The 19,527-nt window shown below is 34.7% G+C and overlaps 1 protein-coding gene across 1 annotated transcript; it reads left to right on the plus strand.

Annotated features, from left to right (window-relative positions):
- Nucleotides 1-3,017: 3,017 nt before the first annotated feature.
- On the plus strand, nucleotides 3,018-14,007 carry LOC121418549 (serine/threonine-protein phosphatase CPPED1-like). The gene is made up of 6 exons (XM_041612471.1): nucleotides 3,018-3,435; nucleotides 4,281-4,487; nucleotides 6,181-6,325; nucleotides 9,684-9,820; nucleotides 12,179-12,319; nucleotides 13,701-14,007. Exons 1-6 carry the CDS (start codon nucleotides 3,384-3,386, stop codon nucleotides 13,907-13,909), a joined length of 891 nt encoding a protein of 296 aa, XP_041468405.1. The 5' UTR covers nucleotides 3,018-3,383; the 3' UTR covers nucleotides 13,910-14,007.
- The last annotated feature ends 5,520 nt before the right edge of the window (nucleotides 14,008-19,527 follow it).

Consider the following 19,527-nt stretch of genomic DNA (forward strand, 5'->3'; position numbering starts at 1 on the left):
ACAAAAATGTCCAATGCTGATGCGCACTTTTGTCACAGTGCGCCAAATTGTTACCATGTTAGATGCGGTATTTTATTCATGAGTCCACTGTTTGAAGAGTGGACTGATTAATTCAAAACAGTGGACTCGTGAATAAAACAGCGTACTTAACCATGGCAACGGGCATCAATTTGGCGCACTGCGACAAAAGTGCTCATCAGCACTGGACATTTTTTAATGTACGCGGTAAATAAGCGTAATTTATACAGGAAATCTGCATCAACCATGGGTTCAGGGTTCAACCAAGGGTTTTTAAAACCACCTTTGTGAATTCAGGCCATAATGATTGCTGCATCTTTCAGCTATGATCACGTGATGGTGTATTGACTGATTTGAATCTACATAACCTATGTAATGTTATGTTTTATTTTGAAGTTTTAGGTAATATATCTGAAAAAATACTGATTTAATCCTATAAGCTGAAAAAATATATATATGAGAAAGTGTTGTCTTTACACCTTCAGTGTTATGTTTTACACAGAGTTTTTGCTACTCTGATTGTCTTTCAATCAATCATTTGAAAGGACAACAAAATTTTAATACCTTGTTAATTTTTGTTACACTGGCCGTGTCTTTAAATCTTTATATAGATATTTGTATGTATATAATTCATGGAAAGATTTGCTATATTTAACAGTTATGGAATGGTATGTATTATTTTAGAGTCAGATTATTTTTAGTTGTATGATTATATCTAAATTTTTAAAAAATGTTTTACATTTTTAAAAGCCATTGTAGTATGCTTAGCAATTGAGTTAGGAAACTTGCTCAATTGCTCCCTGGGAAATGTTGAAAGAAATGTTATTATAACAAATGCTAATTTCTATAACAAGTTTACTATCAGCCAATCAGATTGAAGGATTTCAGTAGCTTTTAACTGTTATTGCAAATTTGTTATTATAACAAGTTTTATGAAATCTGCACCTGGATGTAAATCTATTCAGGGGATGTTCTAAGTTGCAATTAATTTGCAAATCAGGCTAGTTTTTGGATCCTAAAACTCAATTATTAGTCTTGGAAGTAAGTCCAAATTTGCAATTGATTGCTGAATTAATGTGCTTATTTGAAAATAGGCTTTTTAAAATGTAAATTTGAAATTGATTGCAAATAGAGTACTCGCAATATCCCCTGGGGTTCATTGTCCTGATTGAAATGCACTTCCCTAATATTATTTCTATCTTCGAATTGTAGAAATGTAGACTCACTCGTTCATGAGAGCATATTATTATTTGCAAACCATATGTATACTATTATTTTAATTTTATATATTAGGTAGTCATTTGTTTTCTTACAAGAATGGTTATACCTAGTGTTGTTACTGATGTACACGTATGTCTTCCATAGAGAGAAATATAGTAGCAATAAATATATCATAATACTAGACTCGTCTGATATGTTTTACTTTCGTACAGAATAGTGTAAGGCTGTGCATGTTTTCGTGTGTGTTCATGAGTGAGAATATATGGTTATGTCGATGGGTAAGAGAGAGTGAGAGAGACAAAATAGTAACTGAAAAAAGGAGAGAGAAAAAGAGAGACGTTGAGAAGCAGAGAGTATTAAAGCCATATGCGCTGTTCCTTTGAGTTTAAAACACATTCCACCAACAACTCAAAACAAGTTTATTTTGAATTAATTGGACAACGTTTATGGAACTTCGAAATCACTATGTTCGATCTCTTACAGAAATGTTGATGAGGATCAAGAAAGAAAAAAATCAATATGTAACAGGTTTTTGTTTTGGTGACATAATATTCTATCGTTTAGCGATAGTATGTTGCTTATACCATTTATCTGCTTAATAATGATAATAACTCTTTATTTACCCAGGGTAGCCACTTCAGCTATAAGCCGTTCTTCTAGCGGGCCCTGCATAACATAACATGGTATTATTATCCTTCTCCAATCTAAATGCTGAGTGGCAAGAAGGTCCCATTTCTAAAGTCTTTGGGATGACTTGATCTGAGATCGAACCCACGACCTCCCATTCATGAGGTGAAGCCATCATATGTATTAAACTTCAGAAAGTAATTTTGAACCAGGAAAGGATCTCAGAATTACCAAATATTACTTGGAATGATTGGAAACAAGTAAGGCCCTTTCATTCACATTCTAGGCAGCCACCATGATGGCGCCACATTGAAAAAACACAATTCAAATTTGAAAAGATGGGCCTATGGCGTTGCTAAAAAATTGTTATAAGAAATTCGAACATTTTCTTTAAATGAAGAGAGATCTTTTCGGTCTATTTGTTTGAATTTGTCTTTTTCAAAATAAAATTTATTTTTATTAGTATACACTTAATCAAGATCCCGTCTGATAAGCATCTATAGATCTGTATTTGACGTTTTATTTACTGCGCAGTTCGTCGGGCATTTCGTCCACTATATCCCCATGGTCTAATTTGCCATTTTGTCCACTCACCATTTTGTTCAATAACCAGTTGGTCCAATAGCCATATACCATTTCGTCTAATTGGACTAGTGGGAAAACAAAATGGATATAGACCAACTGGTTACCAGACAAAGTGGTCATAGACGAACTGGTGATTAGACAAAGTAATGATTGGACTAAATTGTTGTTAGACAAAATATTGATGGACGTAAATGCAGTAGACTAGATGAAATGTGATGAGTGAACAAATTGGCAATTTACCCCCCTCTCATGGACATGTGACCCGTACACAATACGCCAATCTCAATGTAGTCTACATATATCAGGCCCAACTCACAGATACAGCTAAAATTGGTAATTGAATTGAATTTATTCACCAGTCAAAAAAAGTACAAAAGTACAAACAATTGTTTATTTTGCAACATTTACATCGTGTTAGGTTTTAGGTGATTTTTTAAAAATGTGTACGAATTGGCTCTGTATGAATCTTCGCTTTATCTACATAGAGGCTCCTCCATGACCGTTTGAATAACAAGACTAATTCTAATTCCGGGGGAATCCCCTTTCAAGCCAGTACATTTCAACACACTCTTGCATTGCGACACCAAATCGGGAAAATTATGATGTGGCTTCAGTCGCGTGTTCGAGGAAGTCGGAATTGGAGATTAGAACGATGTGTATTAAGTCCACTAATGACTGATGCGTTTATATGTTTATCATAGAATTGGGAGGCCAATTTTCAAACGGATATAGAGATTTTTACTTTTGAAGTTGAAGCACAATAAATCGTGACTGAGCGGAAGCGGAGCTCGAGGCGGTTTTCCTCCGACATAACTACCCGAATCGTGGCCGAAGCACAGTGTTATCAACCAGCTGAAGAAATCATTCACCGCGCTGATTGAAAGGAAACAAAAATACGAGTTGCTTTTTGTTCACGCATTTAAGTCCAAGAAATGACTGACTTCAAGATAGAAGCTAGGGATCGCCAATACCATGGATTCACAGGTATTGTAAAATCGAAAATAAATTATGATTTTGAAGTGGATTTTTTTGTGTGTACATTGAAATCTCTCTAAATGAGGTAGAAAAATACAAACATTTAAGTGTGTTACTTTTTTTGTTTATCACATCCAAAAGAACTTACTTCATATAGACTGAAAATCACATATATGGAGAAATTTGTAAAATTGAATTGTACAAAATGTTTTGTTAAACTAACCTTGCATTTGCTTGAGTAATGATTGAGTGGGCACTAAAAAAGTCTGAAATATCATTTAGTCTAAATGATATTTTATCATTTTATTCATGCTTTACAAATAAGTGATGAAATTGAAGTTGGTGATGTGTTTTCTTTTGTGCTACCATGTGTTATAGCTGGTTTCTGTTACAAATGCTTTAGAAACGAGGCTCATGTTTTTTAATTGCAATATTTTATCATTTTTGTTTCGCCTGCATAGCAGAGCAAGACTAAAAAATTGGCGCCACTTGTCAGACAGCGGCGGCGTCAATATATAATTTTAATGAAAGGTTAAGTTTTTGCCCTCTTGGTGATAATATGCAGCAACGGTAATAATGACAGATCTGTCAATCATATCTGATAATCCTTTTTTGGGGGCTTACATTTAGAATCCAATGTCTTGTGATATAATGTATCGTGTGTGCGATGTCTCGTTCTAACATTACAGTCAGTATCAATTCTCTCATAATAATCGATTATGACATTGTATTGTTAAGTTATTCCTTATTTTTGGGTAGTGTAAAATTGGAGAGCTGTGCATATAAAGTGCATCTATAGAGCAATTTTAATTGATAATGCCCTATGTAAGCACCAGCTTGATATTATTTTACAGGTAATGAAGAATCTTGGGAAGGTCCGTACATGTTTGTGGTGGGAACTGATCCACAGTATGGCATGATTGACACCATGGCCGGCAAGGAAGACATCACTTGGGATCAGGAGGTGGCGCTAACAAGACAAGCCATCGAAGCAGTCAACGCCATGACACCAAGGCCAAAGTTTTTTGTAGTGTGTGGGGACCTTGTTCAAAGCTGTCCAGGTAATGTATGAGGAATAGGCTGTAATGCGAATTTTGATTGCTATTTGTTTTGTTGGGGGGGGGGAAGGAGTGGGTGGGTGGAGAGTTGGATTGGGGTCAGTGGAAAAATGCAGATATAGGCCTACTTTATGAAATTGGTTGGTAGTGACACTTCATGGGTAATATATCTGTTCTTATACATATGGGACTGGCCTTGGTTAAAGTGCTATGTCCACTTATAAACATACCATTTCCTTCAGCGAGGAAGGAGAAGGCGCAATAGCTCAGTCGGTAGAGCGGGGGATTTGTATTCCAGTGACCCGGGTTCAATTCCCACTTGGTGCGCTAGTGGCCTTTGGTAAGGCATTAATCCTCAGTACCAGGTCCTTTGGAGAGGACCTTAAGCTGCCAGTCCTCTGGTTGCTTGCTTACAAGCATTCATGCTTTCTTAGCAATCAGGTAAAAATCACCACCAAAATATCAAAAATAAGGAATTCATCCACAGTAAGCTGTACTCTACCCAGGTGAGGTAAATGGGTATCGGCAGGAAGTAATTCTTCAAAAAGCTGTTTGCACCGAATAGGTAGCTTAGCTTAGCCGGGTAATAATAATAGCTGGGCCCGCTGGGAGAAGTTCTTGGCAAGTGAAGTAGCTACCCTCGGTAAATATACCATTATTATGCAGCCATAGGTGGCGATTTTGTTAGAATTTTTGTTTATCTAAGGGGGGGGTGATTAGACAACCCTCTCCCAGGTTCATGGAATATTATGTACAGGAAACTCTACATTTAGCACTAATGCTAAGTGTGTATTTCATTGGAATGTATATTTAAATTAATGTTGTCATGAATACTGGTGCCAAAATTGTTAAAATGCTGTTGTCTGCAAAAGCAAAGCATACTCAAAAGCTAAACTTAAATAGACCATTAAATTATGGTGTATTGTTACCATCATCATAGATCCAGATCACTTAACCAAGTTGTGTAAAATCATGCAGTCTAAGCTGAAAAGAAAAAAAGTATGGTACACTGAAGATCACCAACACAGATAAGCACAGGTGGGAACATGGATTATTATTGCTGGGAAAAGACCATTCACCCTATAGGAATGTCATGCGCGTTGGGCATTTAGTGGTCTAGTGATTCTGACTCTCGCTGTTCAAACAGAGGTACTTTGGTTCGAACCCTATCCATGACATGTTTTCCTTCAGCAGGAATTTTATCCACACTGTGCTGCACTCGACCCAGGTGAGGTGAATGGGTACCCGGCCAGCAGGATTGATTCCTTGAATGTATGAGTGCTGAAAAGCAGCTCGAGCTAAAGCCGGGGGTAATAATGATAATAACTATGCACCTCGGAATAGATTGTTTCTAGATAGATGGTGCTATACAAATGCCTATTATTATCATTATGCTTCTTTTGCTTATATTATTAAAGCGATTGTAGATTGCATACCAGGATCATTTGGAACAGAAAAAAAAATCACTTACAATAACATTAGCAGCGATTTTATTGGATTCTGTTTAAACTCAGTTTTTTTATTGTTGATGATAAACTGATTAAAACACTAAGAGTGAGAGTAACCAAAGTTTTCTCTTATGTACATGTATACAGTAAAGGGCTACAGCAACATTTTTGTCAATAATCTCTCTCTATATTTTCATAAAAGACATAGATCTGTAGTCCTAACTCTGCAATCATTTTGTTTCTTGTAGGAGAGTACCTTCGGGATGAGCAAGAAGCAGACTTCATCAAAGAGTTCTCAAAGCTTGATCCTGAGATCCCTCTTGTTCTGGTCAGTGGTAACCATGATGTTGGTAGAATACCGGATGCGGCATCCATTGCAGCTTACACAGAAAGGTAATGAACCATGGGTCTTGGCTGTAACTGTTTGGAAGTAGAGATGTGTTCTTTGGCAAGCCATCAAGTTATACAAGGCCTCTCTCAACCCAGGTGTTAAATGGGTAATTGGTACTGCTGGTAGGATGCGAATGTCCATGTTATTGGATATAAAGTAATTAGGGCATGTTTATGCTTCCACTTTTCAGGTCAGAATCTGCGTTTTGATGCTCGAGCAGTCCAAAACATGGTTGTGTCCATGCTTGCTTTCATTTAAATGACGTTTCAGAATGCCAAATGTAACTTACAAATAGGAGCGTTTCAAAACGTTTGACCAGAATCAGGGCTTCTGGAGAAGTATAAACAGGCCCGCGATCATATACATGTTTAAAGGAGAATGAAACCTTTGAAATAAGTAGGCTTGTGTCAAAACAGGAAAATCAAAGAACAAGAACAAAGAAAGTTTGAGAAAAATCGGACAAATAACAAGAAAGTTATGAGCATTTGAATATTGCAATCACTAATGCTATGGAGATCCTGTCGTTGGCAATACGACAAGGATGTGTGATGTCACATGTGAACAACTTTCCCTTTGATGGACCATAAAATACCCTCAAAATGTCTCTGTTTTATTTTGTGATACAAACTCTTTATCCATGATGTATTCTTTAAAAATCTGTATTACATGCCCTCCTATAGAAAGAACACATGATCTACTGATAGAAGAGGCAATTTAAGTGAAATATGTACTAAAGTAATGGGGAGAGTTGTTCATCAGTGACATCACACATCTTTGTCTAATTGCCAATTTGAGGATCTCCATAGCATTAGTGATCGCAACATTCAAATGCTCATAACTTTCTCATTATTTGTCCGATTTTTCTCTAACTTTCGTTGATCTGTTTCTTTGATTTTTCTGTTTTGAAACAAGCTATCTTGTTCCAAAGGTTTCATTCTCCTTTAAATGATGTCATTTGGTACATGCTTCCGGTGAGGTGGAAATCTGCAGGCAAATACAGTCACATGGTTCTAACAGGGACTTACCTCCACAGAATTACCTCTCAACTTTCTCAACTCTGGTTTGAATAATGACCAATGTATATTTGCATGTGTGATTATTAAATTAAGTACTATTGCTATTAATACCGGTACTCTTCTAATTTGTCATCATGATGAATGTTAAGAGATAAAAAAAAATGGATCATGAGTTATGATGAGGAGACATCGCTTAGCCAGAAGCCCCAGTAGCATAAACAAATTAAGTTCTTATTATTTTCTAATATATACTTATGTAGGCCTACTTTATTTTATCATACTATTATCCTCACCATGGTGGAAGTTCTATGGCTATGTCGAGTTGCCCCATGCAGTTACTAAAAGATCGGAAATTGTTCGAAGTTTCTATGTACATGTTTAATATCTTGGAATCATTTAGAATGAGAAGGATCTGAATAACCCATTAATTTTACATCTACATTCAGTAGTATGTCACAAATATTACCACCAAGTTGTTGACATATCCCCATATTCTTCAAATATATGACATCACACCTAGACAAGTAAATTAGTAATAACATCTTGTTACATTGTCCCCTGATCTGGCTTTACAAGGGTCATATTACCAAATTGAAATCCTGTTTAGTCAGTCAAACTTCTCTCGCTTAATAAACACACATACCAGTAGTTTTGTCTTCTCTATGAAATTCAGCATTAATTTGTCAAAACTCTTGTTATTCCGGCTGACGAAAGGGTAGATGGTATAGATAAGTCATTGCTCATGGTTATTTTTTTATCTTCAATATTTTTATTTATTAGTTTACTTTTACAGTTGATATTTTTCATTTCCCAAATCCAAAGTGTTACCAATATATATTTGTAGGGACCATTACATTGGTCATCTTGTATCTATCTTCAATAGTTTTATTGTCTCACCTGCGAAGCAGAGTGAGACTACAGGCGCCGCTTTTCTGACGGCGGCGGCGTCAACATCAAATCTTAACCTGAGGTTAAGTTTTTGAAATGACGTCATAACTATATAAGTATAAGTATAACTATAAGTATATGGACCTAGTAAACTTGGCCATAAGGTTAATCAAGTATTACTGAACATCCCATTAGAGTTTCATGTCACATGACCAAGTTCAAAGGTCATTTAGGGTCAATGAACTTAGACCATGTTGGAGGAATCAACATCGAAATCTTAACCTGAGGTTAAGTTTTTGAAATGTCATCATAACTTAGAAAATATATGGACCTAGTTCATGAAACTTGGACATAAGGTTAATCAAGTATCACTGAACATCCTGCATGAGTTTCACGTCACATGACCAAGGTCAAAGGTCATTTAGGGTCAATGAACTTTGGCCGAATTGGGGATATCTGTTGAATTCCCATCATAACTTTGAAAGTTTATAGATCTGATTCATGAAACTTGGACATAATAGTAATCAAGCATCACTGAACATTTTGTGCAAGTTTCAGGTCTAATGATTAAGGTCAAAGGTCATTTAGGGTCAATGAACTTTGGCCGAATCGGGGGTGTCTGTTGAATTACCATCATAACTTTGAAAGTTTATTGGTCTAGTTCATTAAACTTGGATATTAGAGTAATCAAGTATCACTGAACATCCTGTGCACGTTTCAGGTCACATGACCAAGGTCAAAGGTCAATGAACTTTCTCCGAATTGGATGTATCTGTTGAATTACCATCATAACTTTGAAAGTTTATGGATCTGATTCATGAAACTTGTACATAAGAGTAATCAAGTATCACTGAACATCCTGTGCGAGTTTCAGGTCACATGATCAAGGTCAAAGGTCATGTAAGGTCAGTGAACTTTGGCCATGTTGGGTTTTTTTTGTTGAATAACCATCATATCTCTGTAAGTTTATTGGTCTAGTTCATAAAAAGTGGACATAATAGTAACCATGTATCACTGAACATCTTGTGCGAGTTAGAGTAGTATTCAAAGTCAGCACTGCTGCTATATTGAACCGCGTGATGCAGGTGAGACGGCCAGAGGCATTCCACTTGTCTCTAATTCATTTGAAATGAAATTATTACTGGGGATGTCCATAGAACTCTAACTTTTTCTTTTTAAAAAGCATTTGATTTTAATTTTTTTTTGTATTCGATAAACAAAACTATGGTATTGTACATCCAATTTCGATGAAATTTTTAGTTGTGTTTTGGTTGTGTAGTTTTTCTCATACCATTCAAATAATTTTGTTGTTTGGATAGAATTGGGTGTTTCATTTGAAAGAAGGTTTTGTTTTATGATTAGTAGGAAGGCTCTGTGAGTTGTTGAACCCTGGTATAGGGACATTACTTTGCCTAAATCATCAGGTTAAAAAAAATATTAATTCTTATATAATCAGGTTTGGAGATGATTACTATGGTTTCTGGGCTGGTGGTGTTCGGTTCTTAGTCCTCAACACTCAGATGTACCATGATGACAGTAAATCCAAAGAGATTAGAAAGCAGCATGATGATTGGCTGCTTCAAGAACTGGAAGGTAAGTGTGCCCTCTCTTGTCTCGTGTCATTGTCTTGACATGTTGCAGGTGCATATTTTCCATGCATTTCTTTGTTAGAGTAATATTGTTACCAATTAATCTAGTGTATCACAAATCAAAATGATGACTGGCATTTTAGTAGAGGAGAGTCACTACCTTTGCATGTTAAGAACCCACTGCACTATTCATATAAGTACAGGGGAAAACCCTGGTGTAGTGGTCCACCTGCAATTCCTCAATCAGTTATATCTGCCGGTCATAGTGATTCAGTTCGCTTTTTGCCTCCCAGGCACAGATGACGCAAAAAAAAATGGTAATAACAATATTTTTGACTGAATTTTCCAGACTGAGTTACTCTAGTTGCTTATGAATTTGTATTTTTCATCTTTGTGACTCTTAAATTGGTACTTTATTGCTATTTCATGTTCATCTGCGATGCTTCAGCTATGTCATGTGCTCTCCTTCACTATTTGTAATGAAATGTATGAAACGTATTTGTTTTTTTAGACTGTTCCTTATTTACTTGCTATGCATTCAGTAAACTGATGAAAAATATTTTTGGGTTCGTTTACTTCCAGAACACTTCACTTGATACATGTAGATATAATGAAACTTTCTGTCATGACTATATAAAGCATCAGATTTAATTTGGTAGTTAGTTAATGCTCTTTTTTAGGTGTAGAAGTTTGGTATGATGCAGGCGCGTAGCCAGGGGGGGGGGCGGTGGGGGCGGTTGCCCCCCAAAAAACTTCCCCAAAAAGAAAAAAAAAGAAGGGAAAAAGAGAGGAGAAATGGAAAAGAGAAGGAAGGAAAGAGAAGAAAGTAGCTTTGTGTTTTTTTCCCTTTTTATTCTTTTTTTTCTCGAAAGAGAAACTTCTTCATTCTTGCTCTATATTTTTATATGAATTTTGCTTCCGCGCTGCGCGCGGTTAAATGACAATTTTGAAGTTCTCCATTGTTTCCCCCACCCTTTCTCTTACCCTATTTTTCCACCTCAGCTATATGTGTTTCTTGCCAATTAAAGTTCAAATGTATATAGGGCATGGATTTAGAGTAAGGTAATTAGGCCGAAGTATATGAAGTTATCCTTTTTTATCGCGCAACTTCTGGTCGGCTCCGGGCGGGTAAAACTTTATATCAGTTTCTGCCGTCACCTCCATAAAGTCAACTTCTCCCGCAGCTTTTCAGCTCATTAATAAACAACCATAATTTTGGGGGAAACAGGTTCCTAATTTAAAAAGAGGAAGGTATAAAATTTGTGTCGTATTGAATAAAAAAGTACAATATTTTTTTTTATCAAATTCTATTAAATTTCATGTCATTTCCCTGCACATTCATCTCCTGTCCTGTTTTGCGCCCTCAGTTTGAAATTTTTAATGACACTTACGTGTCTTTGATTCAAAATGAAGCGCTTCATGATAAGTCAAAGAAATTAGGCATCCTTGTTAATATAATTTCAATAAATCAGAGAAGTTTCAACTTTTTGCGCACTATTTTCCTTGTAATGAAGTTAAATAATCTTAGAAAATCAATTGAATTAGAGCCGATGTGGTACAAGATACCTGCATTGATGAAACGTCCGCCCTTTGAAATTTCAGAGTTTCATTGCTCTGCGCGGGAAGGAATATCTTCCTCCCGACAAATATATTTCTTTTCCTCTGTTTTGCGAGTTAAAGATATGCACTGTCGCTAAAATCTTTGTAATCAATTCTGATCTTTCCAAGAGAAGTATTCAATATATCTTTGAGAATACCCTTTTCTCGGGACCCTTTCCATGGAAAAAAATTGATAAAACATTTTAATTTTCTCCATTTTATTCCTTTTTTGTGCGTTCACAATCACTTTTGAAAACAAGGTTCATGAAAACAAGGCTCAAAATCGCCAACTGAATTGGAGCTGATATAGGTACTAGAGACAAGAGAGATGGCTCCTTTTCATTTTAATTAATGAAACACCAACCGCTTCGTACGGGTGGGGGAAACTCCCCCTCCCTGCACCCACCCCCTAGGGAGCGCGCTTTGTAAGTGTTGGCACGCTTTTTGTACATTTACCGCCCCCTCCAAAATGAAATCCTGGCTATGCGGTTGGTATGATGAAGAATCTTCATTGTTTAAAACCTAGATCACAGACACAATATCAAATATATCTTTGAAACAAAATTTCTTTAGTAAAGTACTCTTACTTAAACTTTGCCAATTAAAATGATACATTCTATTCCATTCCATTCTATTCCTTTCATTAGTACTTTAATTATTGTCCAGTATGAATTGAGTTTCCTTTCCTTAATTCCTGTTAAATTGCGATGAAACCTTGAAAGAGATGTTTGTTGAAGATATTTTTCTCTTTTATTTCTTGTAGCAATCAAAACGTCAGGATGCAAGCATGCAGTGGTATTCCAACACATAGCATGGTTTCTCCAGGAGCCAGATGAAGAGAAAGTCTATTTCAATATTGAAAAGGAATTCCGCCTAAAGATGCTGGAAAAATTTAATGACGCTGGTAAGTTATTAATGGACTTAAATGATGTAGCTAGGAACAATAACTTTTTTATGCCCTTTCTGGTGATTTGTTACTTCTAAGATTTATAGTCATAAATGACACCATGTCCCGTTTAATAAAAGTTATTATCACCCGTATCAGACATCTGAGCTGGTCATTTACAAAACTGTATTGCCCTACATTTTCTGAATATCGGGAAGGGTAGGTATATTGTTTGTATTTTCCTCGGTCTCAGTGCGCGTATTTACTTTGCATGCAGAGACGAAGCAAAATATACCTTTGTATTTTCCCTGGTCTCACATCCGGGCATTTGTGGATGCGTATAAAGAGATACGCTTCATAAGGATCCGCCCACCAACAATATACGTCATAATAAAGACAACGCTGAATCCGAGCGCTTGCAAGTACGTCATAATGGTTAAGTGCAAAGCCTAGACCGACATTAACATGACACAATAGAACTCTATTTTTAAAAGAAATATCCCCATTATCATGATTTTTGCTCTAGATATCTGATTTGGATGATAATAAAAATATTGACTGGCTCTTCTTTCGGGGAACATCAAATATATTGCCCTTAAATGACCCATATTGCCCTCGTCTAAAGACTCGGGCCAATATGATTCATTTGCTGGCAATATATTTGATGTTCCCCTCAAGGCCAGTCAATATTATATAATGATACATGTAGGTACTATTATGGTATCTTTGCCATCCAATGGTAACTACCATGGTAACAATGCTAAAAAATCAAGGATTTCATGAAAGATACCATAATGGTAACTTTTATGCAACTGGGTCCATGTGTTTGATTACAATACATGTACAGTTCAGAGTTAATAACAGCAATCACATCACTTTTTAATATATATATTTTGTTTGAACAGTATATTTCTTTTGGGTTACACTTCGTAATTCCGAAGGTTCTTTATTCCGAAGGTTCGTAATTCCGAAACACGTAAATTGCCTATACCTCAATGTTCGTTAATCCGAAACGTAAAATGGTTCGTTAATCTGAACATTTGTGACATTATTCCGAAGGTTCGTTGTTATGAAGGTTCGATAATCCGAAAACGAAGCAAGGTTCGATGTTCCGAAGGTTCGTCAATCCGAAAACGAAATAAGGTTCATTGTTCCAAAGGTTCGTTAATCCAAAAACGAAATAAGGTTTGTTGTTCCAAAGGTTCGTTAGTCCGAAAACAAAAATATACAAACCTTCGGAATATCGAACCTTCGGAATATCTGAACCTTCAGAATTACGAAGTGTAACCCAAAAGAAATATACGAATGTATACGTTCTTTTGAACATGTCAAAGTCTTAAATCAGGGTATCAAAGAGTTTCCTAAACCTGTTCATCTCTACCTCTGTTATGTCTGACAGGAGTGAAGGTTGTTTTCTCCGGTCATTATCACCAAAATGATGGCGGATTCTACAAGGGGGTTGAGCAGGTGGTGACCTCTGCGATGGGCTGGCAACAGAGGGCGACAGACATACCAGGTATCAGGATCGTGAAGGTAAAGGAAGAGGGTATCACACATCAGTATTATGAGATGGATCATATTCCAACGACAATAAGCTTGAAAGAATAAAGAGTAGAAAAACAACAGGGTAGAAATGGATGGATATATTTTTTATCTATTAATCTCAAGTAGGTATGTATGATGGTGTTAAGGGTCTATTTTAAGCATAAAAAACAAAAAAACAATGAATCTATAATTAAGAATGACCAAATATGTAGAAAGAATACTTTTCTAGATGTTTTACGGTTTGCAGGTTAGGAAATTCATGAATCAGTACATCTATCTAAGTATCTATGCAAATTATTTTGTTGGGATTATTAACATGTCTTATCTATTTTCTAAGTGTGTGAAAATGTGTTTGGCTTTCCTTGTGTGAGCTAATTGGTCTATATTTTACAGTTTGTAAATATAATGCACAAGTCCTCATGATAATGCACATGTTTTGATGTGACTTAAACTGCCCTAAGGCGACCGCACAACTTACGACTGGACTGCGACCCGATTTCAGAATAAAATGTAGTAGAATTTGATGCTAATATTGAGACTTGGAATATCTTACTGTGTAATTTTCTAAATCATTGTACGAATACTTATGTTGAAATCTGTGACTATGCTATCATCCTTCTTAGAATAAAAGCAAATTTAATATCTCGTCGTAATGACGTCATAGCAGTCGTACGGTTGGCTACATTTTGAAAGTAATTTGGCCTTTACTCCAAATAAAAAGTTTGCAATCTTTCAAAATGGTTATATTAGTATTCTTTCAATTGATTTTCACCTGAAATAAAATATGTTCCATTCACATTTTCAGAAAATGAGCAAAACGCGATTTGTTCCAAAATCGGATCGCGAACAGTTGTAAGGTGTCCCTTAAGGAGTACATAGGTTAGTTATGTTAGGTGCTGTCTGTGTTGTGAATATGATTAAATACATGATTGGAACAGCATTGTAATTATCATTTTGAAATTTATTTGAGCATGTAATCTGTCTTTGACTAAAATTTTAGATAATAAATTTGCAAAGGAGATAATGGTATATATATACTTGATTTGATATTTTAAAATGTTTTTAATGATGAGGTAGTACAGGTTAGGAGCGATTAAACGCAAGTCAAAAAATCAATCACAAGTCCCAAATGCGCACTGTTGATTGGTTGAAAATCAAGTTGCGATTTATTTTTAGGGTTGCGATTGATTGCAACTCTTTCTGCAACGGGCCCCAGGGGCCCGTTGCAGAAAGAGTTGCAATCAATGGGCCTGGTGTAGTAGTTGTGTGGTACATGTATGTGCTTTAATGTTATTTGGTTGTACCGAGGAGATTTTGTATGGTGTATCTACCTCCAAGTTTTTTACAAATCTTAGTAAGGTAGGATTAGTTGTAAGCAAACACATTTGATTACTAGATATATATTTTATCCTTGCCCTATTCCATAGCCATTATTATATCAAATTTATTATCGCTCTCATATTCACTCTGTTTATTTAATCATTTTTTTTAATTGGAAAGCAGAAATCATCTTTCTCATTTGTTACCATGTGTCTTTCTACTTTATATACCTCTGTTTTATTCATTCTTTATGTCTTGGTACACCTTTTTAGAATTTATAGAAGCCATATTTTTAATTGCATGCATTTGATTAGACTTAGATCTTATTTACATCTTCATATTTTTTCTTGACATTACCATGGAATGGGTTGGTTACAGATAATTTATTAAGGATAAACAAATTAAATGAGGAGCATTTTCTGTGATGATCATTGGAGTATCCTTTTGGATAGTTTCCATAACAGATGTGAAAATAAAATTGGTCAGTAGGTTATTAAAGTGACGCATCAATTTATAAATGTAGGCAGTTCTTACGATTCCCGTGCAATATAATATTCCAAAATTAGTAGTTACATTTGAAATGTTATTCATAACTCAGAATCTTTCATTCATATTCTGAATGACATATAGTTTAACCTTTTAGCAGAAATCTTTATATTGATATTGATATTGACTAATAAATATGTATTAAAGAAATAATAAATAATAATAATATAAGAGAGTTTGCATAAATTTATTGTACTTGAATATGAATTAATATAGCTTTGAGGGACTTTTTTAAATGAAATTCTCAGTAATGGTAATTACACTTAGTGTTAAGTGGGATAATGATTTAGTTGCTGACTGAGGTATGGGATACAGTGGACTATTTCTGAAAATTTTTGAGTGAGCAATATGAGTAAACTGTAAAAAAATTATTAAATGAATGATTAATTTTGTATTATATTTGGTTGGTGATTTTATTTCATTTATGTAAAAAAGACTGCATAAATTTGTAGTATTTGAAAATGGCTTTATGAGTGTATGTTGCAGTTGTGAAGGACTCTTTTTTTAATGAAAAATTCCCAGTGATGTCTATTATAGTTGATTGATGTTTGTTGAGATAATGGATTTTTTGATGACTGAGGTTATGAGATACACTGGGCAATTTCCTAGAGATTTTGAGTGAGCAATATGATTGGATCAAAACAGTTATTTTTAATTGAGTGATTGATGCTGTATAAGAGTTGTTTGGCGATTTTATTTCAGTCACCTCGTTTTGAAAAAAAATATCAAGAATATGAATGTATATATCAGCAAAAAGAAATTTCTTAGTAAAGATGTAATCAATAATTTATGTGTTTATGTTTATTCCTTGTGCTCGTAAGACCTAATTTTGCTATAGAAATTGCATATTCTTATTTAAGGGGCGGCACTATGGTGGGGGCGGGGGGGGGGGGGGGTGGCGCAAAGTGATGTAAAGATGACGTATTTTGTTCTTTCTTTCCAATGACTGATATTGGTACAGAGTTACACGTCACAGTCTTTTCTTCCTCATACTCGTTATTCTTATTTCTTCCGTTTTCACCCTGCTTTTCCTCTTTCTTTCCTGTTGGACATTTTCCTCTCAAATGGGAAAATGTGGCGCCTTTGTTAATATAGAACATCCGTATATAGTGTTTTATACATCGGGAATACGGCTTAAAACGTTTTACAGATATAAAGCACAAGTCATCAAATCCTGCCTTGTCCCGTCTTTTTTTTATAAAAAATTTAGTAAAGATTGGTTATGTAATTGATAATATCATCTTTGACCTCCAAATAAAATGAACGCTTAAACCCGAACAGATCGCCTTTGCGAATCAATAAAAAAAATATATTTTCAGCACATAAGAAAGAAAGGAGAGGGAAATATGATCAGATTGAGACAATGAATGACAATAAATAAATACATGGACAGGAAGGCCGAAAATTTTATGTCATTGACACATGTACTTGGTAAGTGCCCAAGAATACGATTTAATTAAAACAACAAATATCTCATCAAATCTGATTAAACTTACAAATCAAAAGGTATCAAACTGAGACGTCGAATAAATCTGAATAATCATTTTTATTCTGATTTTGTTCTTGGCTAGTACGGCATACAAAGAAAAGGCAACGACAAGCAAATAAAAAATTATATCTAATCTTCCGACTTTCTGTGGCAAAGAAACAACAAAAACTTAATCTTTGTCTCAAATTGATCTCTTTCTTCGATGATCATGTCATAAGATCGACTTAAAGAAATTAATTATCAATGATTTACCTATATCTCACACAGATTAACGAAGTAGTATACACATCATAGTAATCTGAAAGCAAAAATTATCAGTTATTTGGCTTGCACAATTCTTGAATAATAATCTGTACCATCCTTGGAATGATTTTATGTTGTCTTTTAAATACAAGAACATAAATATACCAGTGAACGAAATGTAGGAATGTATAGGTTTGTGGAAAGATATTCGAAAAATAAATACCAAAGAATTTCACGCAGCATTTCATTTGCAGGAAAAATAAAAATAGAGTGATATTCTTTATGTAATATCGTCAAAAGAATTCTAAAGTTGTTAATTGGAATGCTTTGAATATGCTGTAAAATTGCAAGAGATGTACACGTGTATGGAATCATCATGCCAATATTCATAATAGTAGTATTTTAAAATACAATATGTATTGATAACTTGAAGCAAAATCAATTCATAGCGAGCAAAGAAAATAGTTGACAGGCAACATTTCATTACAATACGCTGTGTTTATAGGTTAATGGTTTATAATTCAAATAGGCCTACATACCTGAAAAAAAAAACTCGTTTTAAAATTGAAACGGACTATAAAGTGGCAAAGAGCAGTGTTGAACAAACTCATTGTTTTTGTTGTACCTCGATTTGTGGTTCTTTTGTATTTTTTAGATATAATCTGACGGAGATGTCCAGAATTAGAGATGTTGCGTCACTATTATCCATGAGCATACAAATCAAGTAGGCCTATGATTATAAATTGTGTCTTTATGCCCTTAACCCAATAACATATCTTTATTCGTTTAAGAGTTCAAAATTATACAGACAATACTTCCCGTTTCTGTGTGAATATAAGATAAGGGTATAGAATTCTGAAAGCTTATGCAATGCGAAGCCATTTTACTTGCTGAAATTCTCTGAATTTATCTGAGTAAATATTGTAATTTATTTTTCGATTGCGAAATACTTCCTACAACCTACATAATCGGATCATCATTATTGTTTGTTGCCATTTCCACTCATAAACAAATATCAGTTTCAAATTGGCCTAATTGATTATTTGAAGAAATTCAAACGTGATGCTTTGAAGATACCATAAATTTATAAAAGCATACCATTTTTTGTCAAAGAAAACAATTGGCTAATATTGATTTTTGTTTGACAATGTGCTTATTATATTACGATGAGTTCCCAGCTTATTGAAGCTTTATCTCCCAGTGAAAAAGAAGGCAGATTAAACTAAAGCTCCAACAGTAATAGTTTTGCTTTAGAGCATGTGTGATCCAGTTAAAAAATATTAGCCTACATATAACTGTCTCATAAATATTTAGGATTATAGTGGTATTGTCATACGGAAAGGATTTTCGTATATAATCAATAAAACATTGAAAAACTTCCCGCACACAATTGAAAAATATTGCATTAAGGCACACCGTATAGTAAAATTCACACATTGTTATCTATTACAACAACAGTAGCATCTATCTGTAAATATTACACATATATATTGTTCTATTTGTTTTGATTGAAAATGAGAAAAAAGGCATTATTTGTGAGAACAGTAATCGAGATTTCTCTCAGACAAAGATAAATAAAATAGAAGTAAAGGATGATTCGTGAAACTTAGGACGACTTGAAAAAGGAATCAGATACAATTTCGACCATCAACAGGTTTTTGAAAGCCATTTTGTGATTATCACAATTCATTTCATCTATTTTGATTGAAAATATGGCTTAAAGAACATCCGTTTCCAAAAGAGAAAGAAAACTTGATCATTGTAATTAAAAATTACCCTTTAGACCAAACCAAACCTTATCCGAAACACGATTTCTTTCTTTCTTTTTTTTTGGGGGGGGGGAGTTCAAAATTTATAAAAGGGGTTCGTTTTAGACAAATGCGTTTAAGATTATATAGGGGAGGCGGTTTTCTTATTAAAAATCAACACACATCCACAGTAGTTAGAATAAATAATCGAAGCAATCTGAATGTAAGAATCTCGTGAGAACACATCGGTTAAAGACAACAAATATAATATGTTTTTCTAAGAAATATATAGATCACAATGATATAAGAATGAAAATCTGATATTATCTTTTAAG

This window comes from Lytechinus variegatus, chromosome 7 (genome assembly GCF_018143015.1).
Source record: "Lytechinus variegatus isolate NC3 chromosome 7, Lvar_3.0, whole genome shotgun sequence".
NCBI lineage: Eukaryota > Metazoa > Echinodermata > Echinoidea > Temnopleuroida > Toxopneustidae > Lytechinus > Lytechinus variegatus.

What these genes read in the sequence shown, in the direction of transcription:
- LOC121418549 (XM_041612471.1), top strand. Translation starts at nt 3,384, where the DNA reads ATGACTGACTTCAAGATAGAAGCTAGGGATCGCCAATACCATGGATTC. An exon ending in CCAATACCATGGATTCACAG is followed by an intron (nt 3,436 to 4,280) that starts GTATTGTAAAAT and finishes ATTATTTTACAG; the next exon opens with GTAATGAAGAATCTTGGGAA. An exon ending in ATTGCAGCTTACACAGAAAG is followed by an intron (nt 6,326 to 9,683) that starts GTAATGAACCAT and finishes TTATATAATCAG; the next exon opens with GTTTGGAGATGATTACTATG.